General features: G+C 41.2%; 2 protein-coding genes across 6 annotated transcripts in view; one reads left to right on the forward strand and one right to left on the reverse strand.

Annotated features, from left to right (window-relative positions):
* Positions 1-5,389, forward strand: part of LOC130172703 (intermembrane lipid transfer protein VPS13B-like) — a 322,841-nt gene extending 317,452 nt beyond the window's left edge. For all 3 annotated transcript variants that reach the window (XM_056381575.1, XM_056381576.1, XM_056381574.1), the window contains exons 64-68: positions 595-771; positions 2,113-2,215; positions 3,673-3,841; positions 3,990-4,070; positions 4,442-5,389. In XM_056381575.1, the coding sequence (XP_056237550.1) occupies positions 595-771; positions 2,113-2,215; positions 3,673-3,841; positions 3,990-4,070; positions 4,442-4,690 (779 nt within the window). In that variant the 3' untranslated portion in view covers positions 4,691-5,389. The remainder of the gene's footprint in view (positions 1-594; positions 772-2,112; positions 2,216-3,672; positions 3,842-3,989; positions 4,071-4,441) is intronic.
* Positions 703-21,199, reverse strand: LOC130172704 (regulator of G-protein signaling 22). 3 transcript variants are annotated; one of them, XM_056381578.1, is made up of 23 exons: positions 21,081-21,199; positions 20,951-20,979; positions 20,776-20,838; positions 20,513-20,695; positions 20,305-20,390; positions 18,995-19,711; positions 18,641-18,802; positions 17,458-17,638; positions 16,873-16,995; positions 16,603-16,704; positions 14,193-14,387; positions 13,989-14,078; positions 12,949-13,139; positions 12,592-12,754; positions 10,213-10,377; positions 8,419-8,487; positions 7,611-7,769; positions 7,319-7,498; positions 7,044-7,226; positions 6,804-6,938; positions 6,419-6,518; positions 5,721-5,811; positions 703-835 (listed from the first exon to the last, which is right to left on the reverse strand). In XM_056381578.1, the coding sequence occupies exons 1-22, from the start codon at positions 21,100-21,102 to the stop codon at positions 5,723-5,725; spliced, it is 3,387 nt and encodes a 1,128-aa protein (XP_056237553.1). In that variant the 5' UTR covers positions 21,103-21,199; the 3' UTR covers positions 703-835; positions 5,721-5,722. The 3 variants fall into 3 exon arrangements, with proteins under 3 accessions (XP_056237553.1, XP_056237554.1, XP_056237552.1); XM_056381579.1 differs by lacking the exon at positions 703-835 and adding an exon at positions 3,775-3,907; XM_056381577.1 differs by lacking the exon at positions 703-835 and adding an exon at positions 5,503-5,640.
* Between the last annotated feature and the right edge of the window lie 73 nt (positions 21,200-21,272).

Consider the following 21,272-nt stretch of genomic DNA (forward strand, 5'->3'; position numbering starts at 1 on the left):
ATAGTCAAGCCTGATATAAAGTATAATCTCTCTTGCCTCAGCATCAAGTTGCTAGATATGTATGGAAACATGTTCTGCCCACACACCTTTCATCTACTGTCCAAAGGCACACACACTGTGGTGTGCACAGTCACAGAGAGCTGTGAGACGGAGCAGTGGAGACAGCACAGCAGGGACTCAATAAACACCCAGAGGGCAGTAAAACCCTCACACTCAAACACACTGAGCATATTGTCATTGAAACCAAACAGCTGCTCGCATCTCTGGGTTACAGTGGATTATAATTTCTGAGACACACTGTAAATCACAACATCTGTGTAATCCATAAAATGAATGGTCAGATATTTTCTGTAGTGCAAAAGAATGTCTGAATTCCTGTTTTTTTATATATGACACTTTGGATTCTGTATGTCAAACACTGTTTCCCTTGTCTCACTGAATCAGAATCACTGCCTTGGCCCTTTGTTATCTGCAAAAGATGAATTCAATTCTTTGTGCATGTTGCATTTTGTAATTGTAAAAGCCTTTTATTCGATATTTATTAACAAAGCACATTAGAACACAAAGGACAAAGAGTTTATCTGTGTTCCGCAGGAGCGATAGCAGGGATTGTGGACCAGCCCATGCAGAACTTCCAGAGGAACTGGGAGATACAGAGCTCAGCTGGTAGCAAGGCCAAAGGGGTCATCTCTGGAGTGGGGAAAGGCATTGTGGGTGTTTTCACCAAGCCTATCGGGGGAGCAGCTGAATTGGTGTCCCAGACTGGATATGGTGAGTTCAGGATGAGTCGAGGATGACACGATGTTGATCATCGTGTTTTGCTTCAGAAGCTGTGCTGTAGGGAAAATTAGAGTATGATTCTCATTGTGAACAACACAGACACGATTAACTCACCAACTTTTAGTTAAAAAACTCAGGGGCCATAGAAAACTAACCAATAGTTTGTTGTTTTGGTGTCTGTCAGGGAGCTCCATCATTTTGTGGGGAAATATCAAACACAGAAAACTGAACATGTTTGAAATGTGTTTGTCTATTCAACATGAAGTCATTTAAATTACATTTGCAAATGAATGCAAAATCTGTGATGTAGAGATGCAAGCTTTCACATCATTAACACATTATAACTGCCATTTTGTAAAACTTTCCAAGGAGAGTTAGGCAACAATAGTCTAATAAACACATGAATTAGACTTAATGTGACAGGAAAATCATAAATGGGTGGACGATCTCACCTTTTTTTTTTTCCTGTTGGCCTCAGACAGAGGCCTTCAGACACAGGAGAGAGCTGCTGAAAGACCCCGACTCACACACACACACACACGCCTAATCATACATGCACAGTTATGGCCTCTGGAGTTAGTTTTGTATTGGGGCCAGAAGATGGGGGTGGGGGTGAGAAGTGGGTCAGAGGGTGGTGTGTGTTGGTGCTAACAGGTCTTGGCTACAGCACATGAACTACCAACGAGGTGAGCAGCTTCATTTAAGAGCAGTGACTCCCCGGGGACCTGGCTCTGATTTATCTGTTCCACACACAAACACAATCTTAGGCATACACATGCAGCCTCAGCAGAAACAGACATCACTACTCACTCTGACAACATGCACACAAAAAACTCAATCTGATGTTAGTACAGCGAGATCAACTGCATTGATTTGTGATGTAATTCTGTCACACTCCATCCTCTCTTATGAAACACATGGATATATCTACATTCACTCTCCCAAACACTCACTCATAGCTGAACACTGTTGCAGCGTATCGGTGCAGTGACATCATTAATGGACCTCACTGTGTTCTTTATGGCTCTGTTTTAACTACTTGATGACTTCACTGGCTCGCTGCTGCTGCCGCTCTGCTGACAGCTAAAGTGGAATGAAGGAAAACTGACCACACGCACACGGGTTACGAACTCACTGACATGTACACACAGAATCAGCCTAATCATGTGTTCTTTATGAATTTTACTTTGTAATAATGCAAACTGTGTAATTGTTCAGCTAACATTTAAGTCAGAATGGCACCAGTTTGTCTCATTGATTTGACGTCATATTTAAATGCATGTACAAACGTCCCCGATAGTTACACTGATGCTTGACTGTCTCTCCGAACAGGGATCCTTCATGGAGCAGGACTGTGGCAGCTTCCTAAACAGCTCTACCTTCCTATAGAGGAGAAGTCGGCTCAGGCCCCGAACAGCCACCTTAAATATGTCTGGTATGACGCCTGAACCATTCATTAAGCCTGCAGGGTCCTTCTTTACATTTCTCCGGGTCTTCTTTAGAAATGGGACATGTGTTCTTGCCTTTGCTGTTGTTGGACTCACTCCAGAATCTGCTGTTCTCTCTCCTCATTTTTGCTGTCTTGTTTAAAATAACCTTGGAGAGTTTATTACCCACTTTCCCCCAAAAAAAGTCTGGAAAGATGTTTGACCTTGATCCCACACATGGTAGCCAGCCTGCCCTCCCTTGTTCTCATCGAGCCATGTTAAAAGGTTTTTATAAGCACTCTGCCAAAGCCGCCAGCTAGAAATTGTTCTTGTTATTTAACTATGAGTCTGTCCAGAGATGTTTCCATGTGCCATCAGATGAAGCAGGAACATCTTTCTTTGTATGTTGCAATGGTTTGGAGAGATTCAGTTTACAAAGGTTACATGTTGTGCCAAGCAGAAGGTTAACTTTGGGTCCGGTGTCGTAAAAAGACAATGGCTTGAAGCGCAGCTGTATCTACAGACCAGAGATTCCAGTGTGCTCTCACAGTGAAACACTTAATATCATAAAATTTATAGAGGCCTGTGTGTCCAGAAGGTTATCAGGAGCTATAGAAAAGGCATTTATAATGAATTTTCTACAGTTTGGTTTCCATAGCTATCAAACATTTACTTCTAGTAGCAGTCAGTGTCCCATGAGGAGAAAGGCCAAATTTTAAATACAATATTAATTCAGGACATTCCACTTTAGTTGTCGTCACCCGAGGGGTTAGAAGTGTGTTTTACTAACGTTAGAGGAAGATGAAAAAAAGATAAAAATACATGAATGCTGAGATAATGCTCCCCTGTGGTTTAATTCATGCTGCATTGCAGTCAAACTGGTTTCCATCAGATGTCCATCAATTATTTTTACTACTGCAGGTAGCCCAGACACTTGAGCTGAGTAACACTGAGCAGAACCAAACTGTCCCTACTGTGGCTGCTTCAACATCTGCTCTGCAATGCACCTGCCTTCCAACGTAAACAAACTGTCAGAGGAACATGACTGAACACTTCACTTCCTGCACACATATTTCCCTGTTGGACATGCGTGTAATAGGAACCATGCAGAGAACATGCAAAAATGTAAATTACAGGATGTATGCAGACACGTATGGTCACTTGTATGTATGTGCTGAGGTTAGTTTGACACTTTGTGTGGTCTTGTGTTTATAGGGAAAGTGTATGTCTGAAGTTAAAAGGTCTAACTATGTGTAATTATACGTACACATAATCTATGCACGCAGGGTGAAGTGATGTGATTGTTTCATACATTTTACATGTTGATTAAGCATAAAATTACAAATGCCTTATTTTCAATATTTGATTGTATGTAAAGTTTGAATTTTCCAATCCTTTCCATCTAAATAGTGTGTGTATATCATAACTTGTTTATAATGTACATCCCTTCCTGCTCTAACCACAGGAAGATGCTTCAGTCTCTGGGACGACCGGAGCTGCACATGGCCCTGGAGGTGACCATTGTGAGTGGGTCAGGTCAGGAGCATGCCGGCTGTCTGCTGCTCACCTCCGAGGTGCTGTTTGTGGTCAGTCTCAGTGAGGACACACAGCAGCAGGCCTTCCCCATCACAGAGGTAATGGAAAAGAAAAATGGCATTCCACACACATCAGAAATCTCCTGACCAGTCTGAAAACAGTTCCTGTAACAGTCAAATGAACATTTCTTTAGTGGTGTTGATGTGCAGGCTGTGAATTGAACGTTACATTTCCTGTCCTCCGCAGGTGGAGTGTCAGCAAGAGCCCGGACAGCAAGGACAGCTCACCCTCACCTTACAGCAGCAGACAGTCACCAGTGACACAGAGGTGAGACTCTGAAAGTAATGGAGCTACAGAGGTCACATGGTGGTAAACAACGATTGTCAGTATATTATGTGCCAAGTATTTTGAATATTTTTCAGTGATTAACACAGCAGACTACCAGATCAATATATTTATGCCATGTCACACTTAGAGGATGAGTACAACCCTTTAGGCACTTGAATGATAAAATTCTTCTTACATCTCAGTAGTACAGCTCTTTTCACCAGTTTGTCAGATTGAAGGTTCAATCAGCTGCTATCGTCATGACAACATACTTTTTACACAACACTTCATCATGTGTCCTTTGATGGCATATGATTGGACAGCACCTGCAGTAGAGTTAACTTGGTAATCATATGTGTGTTGTTCTTCAGGGTGACGGTGTTCGTGAGCGTCTGTCAGAGCAGCAGTATCAGCGGCTGGTGGATTACGTGACGAGAGCCTCCCACTTTCTCTCCCCCTCTGCTACCTCCCTCCAGCTGCAGCCACCGGTGACACTTGCCGAGCCACCGCCCTCTGTCACCAAGTCTTACCACTACATGGTGGATCCCGCCTTCACCAAGGTGTTTGTCAGCAAGTTCAACATGGTAAAGAATAAAGCCTTGCGCATCGGTTTCCACTGATACACACTGGTGGCTTTCTTAAATTTATATAAGATCAGACCTTTGTTCCAATCTAAATTTAATAAAACCTCTGAAAAGATAACTACCCATTTATGCAAAAATAATAGTTTGTTATATTTAACTTTAAGTCCACCTGGCCATCCATGCCTTAGAATGTAGGGAATTCTTATAAATTGCCTTTGAAAGATATTTTTTACTGATACAACAAACTACACAGAAAAATCTGTGGGTTTAGAATCATAGAAACACGTGAGTTAAAACACTTCTTATGCTAAGACATTTCAATGATCATACACTGTATTTAACACTAAAACAAATAAGATTTGTGTCAACTCAAAATTAGGGCTTGTTCAGTCAGTGTGAAGTCTCTTCAGTGTTGCAGATAAAAAATGCACAACAACCAGGAGTCACTCAGATCGGTCTCACTCTGCAGAATAAGCTCTTGGTGTTTACATTCAGAGACTGTCTCATGCCAATGTTAAGTGCAATATTATATACATGTTGATGGGGATAAGATACCAGCTTTCAACCAAAATGTTTTTATAGATGATAAACTCCTTACATTGATGCCAACATGTTATTGTTGCCTTTTATATTTGTTGTACCACTGAGTTCTATGTACAATTTAAGTCTATTGCCTTCAGTGTATATAAATGGATATTAATAGAGAAATGTTTTAATAAAAAATATTAAGTGATATTCTATCATTGTGTACTATGTCTGAAAAGAAATCTAAATACCAGTAAGGTTAATTACATTTGTCTTTACCTCAGTGAAAACACATCTGCTAGGACTGATACAGAAGCGAAATGGATGTAAGAATCAGCAGGTGTCTGTTACACTGCGTTTGAAAAATATTCTTACATCATCTATAAACCCAGCCTCAACCTTTGTCGCTGTCAGTCACCCTGAGCTCTGGTTTCATTTCATGTTGCAGGCTCTTAAACCTCCTGCAATAAAGCATGAGAGTCAATTAGGCTTTGGAGGCAAAGTGTTGCATCAGGCCGATGACAAAGCACTGTTCACTTACTGTTATATCTGTGACACTGTTGAGGAGCGATGTGACTGCCTGTGGCTGTGCTTGCTGCCTGCTGAGTTGACACTGCAGTAAGAGGAGGAGTCTAGAGAGGAGAGAAAGACATGGATCACTTAATGAGTTGAGTGTTAAGTAGAAAACACCTCCCTCCTTAACTGTGGACTTTCTTCTATCTCTGTATCTGTCATACATGTTCTCTCAGGCCTTCAGGCTGAGCTTGTCTCCACCAGGAAACAGCGATGAGCTCCATCTGTGCTCCTCTGTGTTAATAGTTCTTCTCTATACCTTCCCATTGAAACACTATTTGCACTCTGCTTCATTTCCATTCAAACTCATTCTTAATGGTTAGCACCACACTTCATTTCCATATCCATGTAGTGTGGACTCTGACTAACTCCTGCACAGAATATTGACGCTTAATAGACAGGCTGAAGTGGCTGTTTTGGCCAGAGTTCCACATAATGAGACAGCTCTGACATGTGGAGGGGGTCGGGTTGACAATGTTTTGGCTTCAACTGCCAGGTAATATCACAGCCTTGGAAATTTAGCTTGGATTTTACCGTGGGAACGACTAAATATCATTTCAGTGTTATGGTTTCCCGAATTTACTGTAACTACTACTCTAAAAGTCAAAAGTGCTGGATATGGGAGTTTCACTGAGCCCTGGGAGAGAAAGGGAGGTGTGTGTGTACCTGAGGCAGTGGAGAACGATGCTTCCAACTGACTCTTTTTCCTCAGCAGCACCTCCTCCCTCTTCAGAGCTGCCATGTACTTGGAGTAGGACCACGACAGCTGAGGGAAAATATCCAGAAATCGAGTCAAATCTAACGTGATTAGAAAAACGGTTCAGTTAGAGTTGCCTTCATAGTCTGTGGTTGGAACTGATGAGGCCTTCATGCTGTAATCGAGTTTATCTTCATCACTGCAGTTTTTATTTTAACATGTTTAACTTTCAGATTTCCAAATGAAATAATTTAATTTGGTTTGACTTTCTTCATATGAGACATTTTACACAAACACATCTTCAGCTCTACCTTCATCATGTTTCCCAGTGAGGAACATCAGAGTGCTGCTTACCGGCTGTGTGGGAGACGGCTGCACTCTGCTTTGTGTCCTCCACTGCTTTTTTCCACTTCTCCCCTCTTGTTCTTCTTCTACATTGCCCATGTCCTCCTCCTCTCTACGACTGGATTCGTCTGACTCCTGCTCTTCCTGCACAACAAATCAGGTTGAATGGAGATTTTAATGTTGCAGTAATATAAGAAATTGTATAACCACATTCTTTTAACTGTCATTTATTTTCCTTTGTTTCCTCACCTGGGCTCTCCTCCTCTCATCCACCTCCTCCTCCTCTTCCTCTTTCCTCCTCTGTCTTCTCACTCTGGCTCTGTGTTTGACTCGTTTCTCCTGCAGTAGAGGGAGGAGTTGCTTCTCTTCGACACTGCTGCTCAGCTCTTGAAATTCAGGCCAAACCTTCAGCAGTTCACTGAACACTGACATCTACATGAACAGAACAAAGACATTCACATGAAACACACAAACAGGAAAACATAACAATGCAAACCGTTCTCTTAGACACATACACACACCACCTGTGCTTCTCTGAAGATGTAAGGGCCAAGCTTGTGGCGTTTCTCCAGAATGTGCTGGGCCTGCTCAGGAGGGATGTCTATCTGCAGACTGGGGGGCATGGACGAGTTGATAAAACAGTTGATGATGGTGGAGATCTTCTGCTGGATGGTGGCCTCGTCGCTGTGAGAGTGACAAAGGTCCTTCACACAAGAGGAGAGGTAAAAGAGGAAAAATGGAAGGTAGAACTTTAGTAAAAGAATAAAATTAAAGACAATATTTTAATTTAAAACAAATATCTAACTTTGTTTTTACCTTATACCTCTGGACCTCCAACCAAAACAGCATGTCGTTCTCCAGGAAGTCTCCCTTCAGGGAGACAAAGTGCTGGAATTGCAGACAGGTGACAGGGTTGAGTAAGATCTGTCGAAACAGGAGAATCTCTTTGGAAGAACTCATCCATAAACCCTCAGCCTGCAGGTGGACGAGACAGAGGAAACAGAGGTTTTCAAGGACACAGTAAGGTGTTAAATAAATCCCCCCCCCCAGCCAAATAAAAAAAAATGAAAATGAATTATTGCTTACTGGTGCAAATATAACAAGAAAACATTATACATAGAGCAGTAGAAGATCCAGTGAGTGTGCTCTTGAACAACAGCAGTGAATCTGTGACCTCTGAGCTACAGTCTTAGCTCACAGAAAACTGAGATAATGATCCTCCTTTATTCTGAAAACCTGGTCTTTGCCAATGATGAGATAATGATCACAAAGATGATAGTCACAATCATGTATGAAAACTCCTTCCTGCAATCATCCTGCTTAAGACGTGAAACGCTCATGGTTTATATCTACGTTCTACTGTGGAGCTGAGATGAGGAGACGGGAACAGAGCTGCATGGAAAACACTCCAAAGACTATTAAAAGAAGGTTAGTAATGCTGATGCTTTAATCTTATTTATCCTGGATCCAATTTGGGAAAACCAACCACAAGACCCAAATGGTATTTGACAAAGCCAGTGCTTGAAGCCAAGTCATGAACTAAATCACACATGCTTTCAGGCCAGGAAATGCCTTATTTCTCTCAATTCAAAATATCCAGCGTCCCCCGAGGATTTCTTCTTACCTTCCAGGCTTTTCTTCTCGTTCCGCGTCGATGGTAGACGTGCTGCGAGAGCCTGTCTGCTGCTTGGGGCTACCACACACAGAAACACACACACACACAAAGGTCAAAAGTCAGAAACTGAATAAACTAGGATTAACAGGCTCACTGAACACCTCTCAGACCTCACTGGTCTACGCTGCTCTCCGTCATTGGCAGTAACTGAAGCTCTGGCTTCTTTTTTTACCTTTAACCTTCACTCAGTCTTCATTTCTTCTGATCTAACTCCTCTGATCTCCTCTTTGAGAAATCTTCACCTCCCTGATGTCATGTCCATCTCGCACCCCCAAACTCCTCTGCCTTTCCTCGTCTTCATCTTTTCCACTCTCCAACACATCTCTGCCTCCAGAGTGTAATGCTAAACTACACCTACCTCTCATTACCTAATGACAGTATCAATGTGACTAAACATTGTAAACTTGATAACATAATGAGGCCCAGCAGCAGAATCTCTGGTGTTACCACTTGATGAGGCAACCTGAGAGAGCCACTGGACAGTGACAGCATTTAGTGGTTTCTCACATTGCAGAGCTGCTAATGTGTCTGACTTCTTATCTCTGTCCACTCTCGAGGCCTTTGTACAGCAGGGATCAAATGCTTTGATGCTAACAGTGGTACTTATCACAAGTACAGCTTACACAAGTTAGGAACTCAGAGTTATGCATTTCAGATCAAACCAACATAATTAACTTCATGCATGTATTACATATAGAAAGGCTGAGAATATTTATACAGTAGCCAAAACTATCATTAATGGACAGAAACAAGCAGGAACAAAAACAAAACCTGAAGTTCATTGCTTTAAAGGATCAAATAATTCTATATCTGCCCTGGGTGTGTATGACCACTAATGATTTTGATATTAAGGATATTTACTGATGACTACTGTTACAGAAGCTTCACAGCTGTGTCAGTAACCTGGATACATGTGACTGAGAATAAACATGAGAGTCTACAGCCACATTAGTGACTCTGTGTGGCTGTACTTTGAGCTAAATGTTAACATAAACATGCTACATGCTCAGAATGCTAACATAGCAGGTAATGAGTTTAGCATGTTAGCATGCTAACATTTATTAATTAGTGTTGAGTGAATAAAAATTTTGACATGTTGATGGAAAAGTTGAGGAATCACCAAAAGTAATTACAATGAATCCTGAGGGGAACATGAATGTTTATATCAAATTTAATGACAATCTCTCCTAAAATTATTGAGTTAATTCACTCTAAACCACAAATGTCAATCTGCTGGTGCTTCTAGAGGAAAAGCCATTAGGATACTCTGTCAGGGAACCACGGATGTACAAAATTTGGTGCCAACCCATTAAATAGATGCTGAGATGTTTCTCAGGATAAGTGAAAACTTTGGCCTTCAGGTCAGAGGATCATTGAAGTCAGTAGACTTTTTCCTCTGGAGAATATCTATACAAACGATTGTAGAAATCCATCCAATAGTTGAGAAATTTCAGTCAGGAGAAAAGTCCTGGACTGACCGACCAACAGATGCTGCTGGCTTGGCTAAAAACAATTCTACTGTTTGTTTGGATAAAAATAATATTTCCATAGTGAAATTAAAGTACTTAAAGTAACGTTTGTTCTGATTCCAACATCTGTAAACTTAATAATGACACCAGCTGTTAACAGCCATAGTTATCCAAGGCTGTGGACCTCCAGTGTAACCAGCTATAGCCAAATGGTTGCAGTTTAACTGATACCCTCTATAAATACAATAAAAGTGACAAAAATCGGGACATCTACCTTTGGTTTGTGTTTCTGTCGCTCTGTGAACTCTGCCGTGGACAGAAACTGAGGCAGCCATGTTTTCTCAATGTGATGCCTGACGATGTCCTGGATCTCCACGACAACCACATTTGACAGACACTCCAGCTTCAGACGCTCCAGTCCACCTGCCAGATGCATTATCTACAGACAGAGACAGAGACAGAGACAGAGACAGAGAGACACACACACACACACACACACACACACACACACACACACACACACACACACACACACACACACACACACACACACACACACACACACACACACACACACACACACACACACACACACACACACACACAAAGAGAGAGAGACATACACACACACACAGAGACACACACAGAGACACACACACAGAGAGAGACACACAAAGAGAGAGAGACATACACACACACACACACACAGAGAGACACACACACACACACACACACACACACACACACACACACACAGAGAGAGACACACACACAGAGAGACAAACAAACACACACACACACACACACACACACAATGAAGACAGTCAAAGCCACAGCAGATGCCTGCCAATGGTCACATGTGTGTCCATGTGTTTGATATGAATGCTACAGAATGTCTGCGAGGCTGACGAGTGTACATGTCTAAAGATTTCTATGAAACCACATGAAGCACATGAGGTGGTGGACAAATTCATAGAAAAACTGCCCGCAGTGGGAAGCCCAACTGAAAACTCCTTCCTGATTCCTGCTGTGCTCTTCATCATTCCCACAATCCATGCGTTCTCTTCATCTTCCCTGTCTGCTTTCTGTCTTCATACATCGATCTGGCCGTGTCTCCCTGTTTATATCTCCTTTATATTTTCTCTCATCTCATTTTGCACGCACACAGGCATGCATGCACACACTCACTCACACGCCGGCTCCAGAAATGAGAACCAGTCATGGCACTGGAGTGGGAGTCAGTAGATGAAAGGAGGCCAATCTGTGTCTGGATGACTGAGTGATTGAAAGAGTGAAGGGCCAAAGCAGTAAAGCTGTCAGTCTCTACATTGCTCACGCAGACAAGAACCAACGCTGAGATGGAAGGGCAGCAGCCAGATCCGATCCTACACAGTTAGAAGCACTAAAATTGGCATTCTCGTTCAAATGCACAGTTATAGTGATTATTTTGATGGTATTTATGAGATGAGGATGACAAATGACAAAGGTCATGCACCAGAGTTGAATTCATGTCAACAAGTACACTGAGTGTCTCTCTCTTAACCAAGTAAGCCACAAGAACATCCTAAAATCAGGGTTCATCAATGGCCATTATTATTTAATATGTCATGTAAGAGTGATTCCAGGGGCGCTTGTACTTCTGGTTGCCAGAGAAATTGTAGAATAGCTCAGCTAATTTGAAAACAATACAAGGGAACACTATCTGCTGCATTATCAATCTAGTTCTGCATGAATGTGGAAATAGAGCTAAAAGTAATACAGAAATGGCTGGAATAATGAAGCATTAAATAAACAGTTGAAACTGTTACTGCTAGCTGGAAGCAATGGATTAACAGTTGGCATTAGCTAAAAGTAATGAATAAACAGCTGCTAGCTGGAGCTGAATGTATCAGCTAAATGTAAATGGTAGAATGTCCAGCTTCAGCCACTCCAAGTGCAAACGACCAAACAAACTGTTAGTGCAACATTATGAAAACATTATTGCTTAATATAATTAATAAAATTAAAACGATTTTAAATGAACACATTTGGAACATGCAGTAGTATCAATGAAGGGGTGCTTGAGTTTATCTGACAAGGCTGTGTGGAACCACAGTCCTGTAACACATATAAAATAACACTGCTTGCTATGACAGTGTAATAACCATAGCTATCTTTAGTGTCCAAAAAAGAACAATTAGGTTCACCGCTGCCTGTCCCATCTACTCATCCTACTTTCACACACCATGACCTCCTGCAGTAACCCTAGAATCTCAGAAACCTAATCTCAGACTATAAATGTCAGGAGAGATTTCATCCTAGTGTCATTGTTACAAGAGCAGATCTTCTTTGTCATCCCTGGATCCAAACCACACTCCTCTTCTGCTCCTCCTTCTAATTCTAACCATGTCTTCTCATCCCTGTTCCCTAACGACACCCTGCTGTCAGAGCTGTCAGCGTGAAGTCTGCAGAAATAGTGTGAGAGCCACAGCAGCCTCTGTTTATCACTTGTGAATGCTCAGCCACAACTGGAGCTCACATCTCATCTTTGGATTGCCATGTTGTAACAATCTTCACAATATTTCAAACTCAGTGGAGACAACACCAAAATGGGTACAATTGCTAAAAACATACCGATGAACATACTGGTTTTCAAAATATGTAATTGACATACATCATTCTGTTGTTCTGTGGAGGCAGGGCTGTCAGGACCAAAGAAGTACTTCCTGTTGAGGTATTTGGTTGCAATGTGAGAGGACCTCTCTTGTTTGACAGCCTTGTCCCGCTGAGGAGTCCTCCTGTACTGCTCCAAATCCAGCCAACATGTCAGATGAACACTGTGCAGAAACACTTGTTCAGAACACACGTGTTACTTTCACATAAACTTCAGTGCAATGTACTGTATACATCTAGCCCCTTTTATACTCATATATAATACATTGCTGTGAATATACTGTGCATATGTTGGTGTGGGGGCATATTGTTAAAGATAAAAGTCTGATGATAAAGCTATCTGAGTTACAGGGGTTACCTGGCATCCTGATTCTGGAGGAAAGACATAAAGTGCCCAATCTCGTGGCGATGACGAAGTAAGGAACCTAGACGGTAACCTTGGTAATTTGGAGACGCACTAGACCAAGAGTTAGGTGCTTGGAGGCCCTTTGAGGAGGGAGTAGAAGAAGCAATAGGAGAGGGAGATTGTATGGACCCAGACTGCTGCACCTGCAGGGGAGATACAGCAAGAGGAGCCAGAGAAATAAAAAAAGAGGTGGCATAAAAAACAAGAAAGAACTAGAATTACTGCCTTGTGGTTTTCTGCCTCCGCCCCTCAGATTCAGGTCACATCCCTGTTTAACCAGAATCACACAAAATATGAACCATTTGTGTAAAATCTGGTCATAATTGTTGTGTGATGTCTTAAGTAAAGGTTTAAGTGTTTCCTGAGGTCATTGTGACCTTGACCTTTGACCTTTTTTCACCAAAGTCTAATCAGTTCGTCCAGAGTCCGAGTGAACATTTGTACCAAATTTGAAAGGATTCCCTTGAAGAGTTCTGGTGATATTGCGTGTCACTTTGACCACCAAAATCTCATCATCCTTGAGTCCTAGTGAATGTTTGTGCCAAATTTCAAGAAGTTCAGTTGAGGCGTTTCTGAGATATTGTGTCCACGAGAATGGGACGGATGGAGGGACGGACAGACGGACAACAATCTCTGGCTGTCACCGGAGCAGAGGCATAAAAACAGGTGTGGTTCAAAACTCTTAACAGTGATTTTTCCACATCACCTCATACCTAATACTGCCTCGTAGATGCTCTAAAGTCACATGGATCATTTCTTCTATATAACAGAAGTATGACACCATTGTAAACGGCATGTTCATGCCAAGTAATACAGGCTTGGAACAGCAGATTATCAACAGTGTTACTAAGCAATACATAAACACTGGAAAGAAACCATTTTCACATTAATTTTTACATTAGCTATGTTCACAGGTGTGTGTTTATTGGCAGGTTAACAGAGCACCAACATTTTAAAAGTCTGTGGTATTCATTGATGCTGTGTGACCTGACCTGTTTCAGTCGGTGCTCTGATTCCTCGTACACACTCTGGAGTTCCCTGTAGTCCTGACTTTCAACCCTATTCCCTTCCTGCACACACACCTAGAAACACACAGACATAAAGCCACTCAGAGCTGCAATGATTAGTTGATTAATTAAAAGAAAACTGACAAAGTATTTTAATGATAGTTGAAGTAATTTGTCATTTGTGGTTACCTTCTGGAAGGACTCTTCATCCCTGCTTACCAGCAGTGTCCATGGCTGCAGCAGGATGTTCAGGGTGTGTTCCTCAACCTCGTCAAACAGCTCCTCAAAAGCCGGCATTAGTCTGTTGTACACCTTCCTCCTGATCTCCTCATCCACACCAATGCTCCTTCTAGCAGAGGTGTACAGATATGTGGAGTATAGGAGCTGAGGAGAGGAGAGGAATATGTCATCACTTCAGAAACATTTCTCCTCACTACTGCCATCACTTTCATCATCACCATTGTTCAGTGCTCTCATACACAATATTCACTATCTGTCATCACTGCTGCATCACACCACATAAATGTCAGTCTTTTAACCCTGTTGGCAACGACACCATGGAAACATCTTCTAAATTTCATTCCTCTAGTGAACTTAAGGTTAACTGAAGGAAAAACGATTTCACTGTGCGGTATTCTGGACCATACCGCTTTACTTTCCTCCCTGGTCCGGCTGTAGCCAGACAGGGTGGTTCTGGGTGAGTGGACTGGCGCAGACCTGGACGGGAGGGGGGTCTGACTCACTTGTTTTTATGGGGGTTTAAATCTCCCCACTTAGTGACGGGTAAAGAGGTTGGAGAGAAGCCGCGAGGACAAAGGGAATGACAGGCCAAGAGAGTAAGCAAAAAGGTCAGGTGTGTATGTGTGTGCGCAAGGGTAACAAAATGTTACACTCAATATCTGTTTCATTACCTTTTTGATTACATTTTAAGACATTTGTTCTGTTTTTTAATTTGTTGTGATTCATCATTTTGCCTGGCGTCCTCTCTAAAGGCAGCCTCTTTATCACTCTGGATATTGTGTTCTTCTGTATTAAGTATCTTCATTTAAGTTTTAAATTGGCTACAACTTCTTTTCCCCATAAAGAAACATGAGTTACATGAATATAACTATTTTTTATTACTTGAAATTAGTTTGATATTGTACAGATGGCTTTGGTGAGACTTGAAGAAACTTAAGAAAAATTCATGAAATCATGAACAATTTATTATCTGAAATAGTGTGTTGCTATGTTTTGGCTAAATGAAAATGAAGTTATCCTGAGACGAGTGTTTTATGACAGGAAAAACTCCACAGATGCACCAAGTTACCAGAAACTATCTGATGAACCAGCCTGAACTCATCTCTATAGACATCAAATGCACTCAGTCTCAAATTGAAACAGTAAAAAGACATAATAAAAAAAAAAAAAATCACAACCCGCTATGCATTTAATTTATGTGTAAAATAGAGAAAATACTTTGCTTTCAGGGATTATTGTTTTGTAGACAAAGATGCTTCCCTCTCCTTTATTTACATTTTCTAATATTATTAATTTGCTCATACTTCCAATGTGTGTTAAATAGCTACTGAGATTAGTTTAATTAATATCACCTTAGGTCACTAACTTAACATCTGAGTCAGTAGTTAATTAAGTATTTTTATAATAATAATAATTTTATTTATACAGCACTTTTCTTAACAAAGTTACGAAGTGCTTTAAGAAAAGTATAGAAAAGTAAAACCAGATAGAAGAAAAAAACAAAGCAAGCATCATAAGAAGTGTAAGACAGCATAATAAAAAACATCTAAATCAACATTATGCAAAAAGATCTGACAGCAATAAAATACATGTATGTAAAAACAGTAATAAGGGATAAAAATAAAAAATAAAACACGAATCAGACATTACCAAAAGCTAAGACAAAGAAATCTGTATTAAGAAGATTTCTTAATACAGATTTCCAGGGTGTCGGGCGTCTAATATCAAACGTCCAGTCACCCTTAGTCACAAGCCTCGACCTTGGGAGGACCGGCAGACCTCCATCCGCCGATCTCAATTCTCGGTTGGGCATATACCATGTCAATAAATCAGAGATGTAATTGGGGGCAGAGCCATTTAAGGCTTTAAAAGTCAGTAATAAAATTTTAAAATCAATCCGAAATCTAACAGGGAGCCGAGCACCAGAGTCATGTGATTGTACCTGTTAGTTCCAGCAATAAGACAAGCAGCAGCATTTTGCACGAGCTGAAGACAATGGAAGGAGGCCCGGCTGATACCTGGATGAAGTATGTTGGGGTAATCAAGCCGAGAATAACTAAAAACATGTATAACTTTTTGTAGGTCAGTGATTCATAAAAATGATCTAATTTTGGAACTGATCTCTGAGCTGGGAAAAAAAAAAGATTGAACCACATGTTTGACTTGGTTGTCAAAGCTCAGATTGGCATCAAATATTACCCCTAGATTCCTCGCAGCCAGCTTAATATAATTGGAGAGGTCGCCAAAATTTGCACTGAGAGAGCCAGTCCCCTCCAGGTCTGCGCCAGAAGGCAGTGTGAGATGAATGTAGAAAACTCTCCAGTGAAATCTGTGTGTGTGAGTGTGTGTGCGTACTGACCTGTGCCTCTCTCTGTACTCTGTACGGGTCCATCCCATCCTGGTAGAACAGCTCATGGTAGTGTCGCAGATCAGTCCAGAAGTAAACTGCATTCTCCCAAAGCTGAGACAGGACATTGGAACAACAGTGTTTTGACTGAACTGCTCAACATTGTGATTACAAAGATGTTATCCACTATCTTGGATGTATAACAGCCATAATTGAATGTGATGGACTATGCAGACTTAATGTGGAATTTAGTGCATTAAAATCCAATAGTTCTCGTTGTACCTGGTTTCCAGATTGTACACAGAAGTGTGTGAAGTACAAGCCGGCACGTGAGTCTACACTGAGAGCCTGTAACATCTTTTCCATCCTCCTGCCTTCCAGAAACTGACTTCTGCCAGAGCATAACTGATGAAGTACAGACAAAGACAGGAAACTTGTAATACAATCACCAAAATAATTTATGTAAAAAGAAAACTTTAATCTAGGGCTACAACTTATGATTAGTTTCATTATTTATTAATTGGACAGTTATCTTTCAACAATTCACCACTGAGCTCCTACAATGCGCAAAAAAAAGTGAAAAATTCAAATTTCTGAAAACCCAAGGTGATATCTTACTGCTTGTTATTGCTAGAGTCCAAAATTCAAAGATATTTGAATTATAATGATATAAAACAAAGAAGTGATCAAGTTCTCATATAGGAGAAGCTGGAATTGAATGTTTAGCATTTTAGTTTGATAAATGACTTACAGTATGGTATTTGATACCAGTTTTTTTGTGTTGTATTTTTGCTTCATATCACAAGCTGCTTCCCACCTTAAAACCTTTTTTCACCCAGACCTATCGCATCCACCCACTGTGCCTACCTGTGAAGGGACAGTATGGGAGGCTCGAGACAAGCGGGTGTCAGGGACGAGGGGAGGCAGGGTTAAAGAGTCAAGGTGGAGTTGTCTCCCTGATGGACAGCTATTCCACCACCACAGCCCCACATTAGAGGTGTCATCATGGTCTTCATGAACACACTGAGATTTCGAGAACCGGGGGGCCCTGTGGGGGATGAAGAGAGAATATTACAAATGATATTTATCTATATAAAGCTTTGGGCATATAGTGGTCATTTAAGAGGTTCTAGGGATGGTTTTAGTGGTCAGTGGTTTTAGAAGGGTCTAGGGGTCCTTTAGGAGGTTATGGAAGTCTTTTAAAAAGGTCAGTGAAGAAGTCCTAGATCTCCTCTAGGTGTTTCTAGAGATCTTTTGGACGTTGTAATGATCATTGAGAAGATTCTACATGTAGTTTTGGAAGGTTTAGTGGTCAATGGGAAGGTTTTAGAGGTCCTTTAGAAGCTTGAAAGCAGTCTTGGAGGTTTTAGTGGTCCTTTAAGAGGTCAGAGTAGTCCTTCAGAGGGTTTCTACTGGGCCTCTAGGAGATTCTGGTGGTCATTAAGGAGATTGCAGGTGTCTTTTGGAAGTTGTTGTGGTCCTTTACGAGGTCCTAGTTGTTCTTCAGGAGGTTTCTAGGGGATCTTTAGGGGATTTTAGGGGTCCTCTTTTGTCTATTTGATGTTGTATTGCTTTATGTAGTATGTTTTTAATGACTTGTTGAAATGAAGAGGACGACTCTGGGCTTCCTTCCTCTCCTGCAGAATTAATATATCTTTTTTACAGTGTAATATTTTACTGTAACTTCTGTGCAAATAAACTAAACTAAAAGTAAACTATGTGGTGATAAACCTAAAGGAAATTGTGCAGTGACGTTTACCACCATCAGCAAAACACCAAATGAGGAACTGTCCTTTGGAAGTGTAGAGTACAGTACACTTTATGTATTTATGACAAGGGGCACTGGTTTGTTCTGGAGGCTCGTGGTGGAACATCATTAACACAGTTGGTCTGTTTTCCTTTAATTTATCCCACATGTATATACACATATACATACAGATGGGTACAAAAGTCTGACACCACTTGAATTTCTCATTAATGTCAATGGGGAAAGTGGTCTTTCACTTTCACAGACATTAGGAAGTTTAATACAGTTAAATGTGACTCTCACCAGTAGTAGAGCAGAGCCTCAGTGAGGCAGGGCTGAACTGAACACAGTTTCTCTTCTGTCCAGCAGGGGGAGGTCTTCAGTTCCAGTCTGGAGAGCAGCTCTGTGTTCAGACTGCTCCGACTGCTGCTCAGCAGGTACCGGCTCCTCATCAGGACCAAGAACCTGGAAAATAAATATAATAATATATAATATATCTTATTTGATAATTTTATTTTCATTTCATATATCTCTTAAAATACAAACATTGTATTTGTTTTTGTAGTTGCTGTTGCCACTATGACCTCTGCATCAAACCATGCTTGCAAAACATCCGCTGGCTTTTGAATGGTAAAAAAAGACCAAGTTGATGTTCACCTGTTCTTCCGCTCTCTGTGCTGTGTGGCTTTCAGTTTTTCTATATCCATCCAGAGATTAATTAGCTTTTCCCCTGGCGTTCCCCGCAGAAACTCCTTGAACGCACCCAAGCCTGGTATATTGCCCTGGCAACAGCTACCATGGCAACAAATATCAGGGACATTTTCATGGTCTGTGTCCCTACTCCCCCTTTTGCGTTCTTGAACTTTCTCCTTCTTCCCCTCCAGTCTTTCTCTGCCTCCATTAGGTGAATGTTGGCAAACTTTACATTCACAGGGTTTATCTGTGCTGGTACAATGTGTCTGGTCTACTGACTTGCTGAAACAGCCAGAAATGTTTTGCTGTCTCTGATGATCCATTACTTTCAGGGCATTGTTGAGCACCTGTTTAACCACTCTAGCAGCCAGGTACTCCAGCTGTAGTTGTGAAGACTCAAAATCCTGGCCACTGGACTTTTGGAGATGTTGCCTCTCTGAGTTGCCAGCTGATGGCAGGTTGGAGGAGCAGGAGGAATATGAGGAGGGAAAAGAGGAAAAGGTACAAGGGTTGTCTGGCTCAGAACAGCTGGAGAAACATCTGGATGATTCCATGCATTCTGCATTGATATGTTCCCTCTGGCCAGAGGGTTGATATGTAAAGTTGGTGGTTCGGCTTGAGCTTCTTTTCCTTCTCTGGATACAGAGGTGTGGCTCCCACTGAAACAACAACTTGGCAAGTCTGGGAAAGACCAGAGAGAACTGATACACCACCATTCACAGAATACACAAGCACACATTTTTCTGAAAGCATCACGTAATTATTACACATTAATAAAAATATGGAATGAACAAATTAGGTTATTGCTATTTCTTTCATTGCTTCCATGTGTAGGTTGCAAGTTAGCATAGGTCAGTCAGTCATCTCATCTGTACAGGGATGTGTTTCTAATGCCTGTCACTAGATGCATAAGGAATTAGGTGGACTAAAAGAACGTAGGGCAACAATCTTAAAACACAATTACAAGGCGTCCTATAATAATAACCATACTGTACTGCCAGAGTACAACACTTCATAATCACTGACAAAAGCAGTCTTTGAAAATGATGATCACAATATGTGTCACAGCTAACTGAAGCATATCATCTTTAAAATATAGGCCAGTGGGTAAGCATTTCTCAAGGCTCTTGCAAAGCTGAATGACAGAAGTTATAGTATCTACATGACGTAAACAACATAAAATGATCTAAATCTATGTACAATATAGAAGGTAAAACTACATTTGTTTTGTATGAATGGTAGGTCCAAAAACAACCTGACTCGTACTCACGTACCTGTATTCAATGTAGTAATCACTTTGAAGGAAAAAGGGGAATCTTTCCTCCATGATCCACTGAATTCCTTGTTCTCTGTCCAGACACTGCAAAGGTCAGGGAGACAGATACCTCAAGTCAACCCTCTAAAACTACAGCACAGACTCATCATCAAAACCAAAAATATTCAACTATTGATTTTCACAAAAAGGAATTATTCACTGCTTACATAAACAGTGTAATGGCTGTCTACAGGAGGAGTTCTGGTCAGCACTGTGGGGTTACTGGTAAGTAGTTGTGATTTGCTGCGGTGCAGGACTGTTCTCTTTCTTCTGCAGATAGAATCAGCTGTCCCACTCACCACCTCAAACAGCCCTGTCTCCTGGTTGTACTGCAAAGCCTCTGAGAAAGACTGGGAAAAGATGTCAGGGTATAAGAAGGGTACAAGTTTTTTCAAAAATATGCTGCATGTATACATTAGGACTACTTTACCGGCAGACTTAAGAAGTCATTGAAGAAGTGAGCCAGCACATCATCAGAGGCCAGTGTGTGTTTCTGTATGGGAAAAAAAAATTGAGTACTGAAACAGTCACGGTATAGAAATTCTGCCAACCCAATGTTACAGAATTTATGAGGTTACGAAGCGTCAATTAAAACTTGTACTCACAAATTTACCAGCGGTGAGATGTGGAAACTCTTAAAAAAAGAAAGAAAAACTTAAAGTAAGTTAGCAAACCAACATTAGTTCAAACCCCCCCCCCCCCCCCAAAAAAAAGGTAAATTGAAATTTGTCTTACCTGTTGAAACTACTCCACACATTTTCACCTCAAAAACACAAATGCCTGTAGAGTATTCTGAAACTGAGGGCCCAGAAAGTCAAACCAAGCAGTTACACAGGGCGAGCCACAAACCTCTCAGTGTAATTACAGACACACTGCAGGTTGCTATGGAAGTGGACTCATTTTCAAAACACAGGGGGCAGTAAAAGT

The sequence above is a fragment of the Seriola aureovittata genome, chromosome 7, assembly GCF_021018895.1.
Source record: "Seriola aureovittata isolate HTS-2021-v1 ecotype China chromosome 7, ASM2101889v1, whole genome shotgun sequence".
In the NCBI taxonomy this organism is placed as follows: domain Eukaryota; kingdom Metazoa; phylum Chordata; class Actinopteri; order Carangiformes; family Carangidae; genus Seriola; species Seriola aureovittata.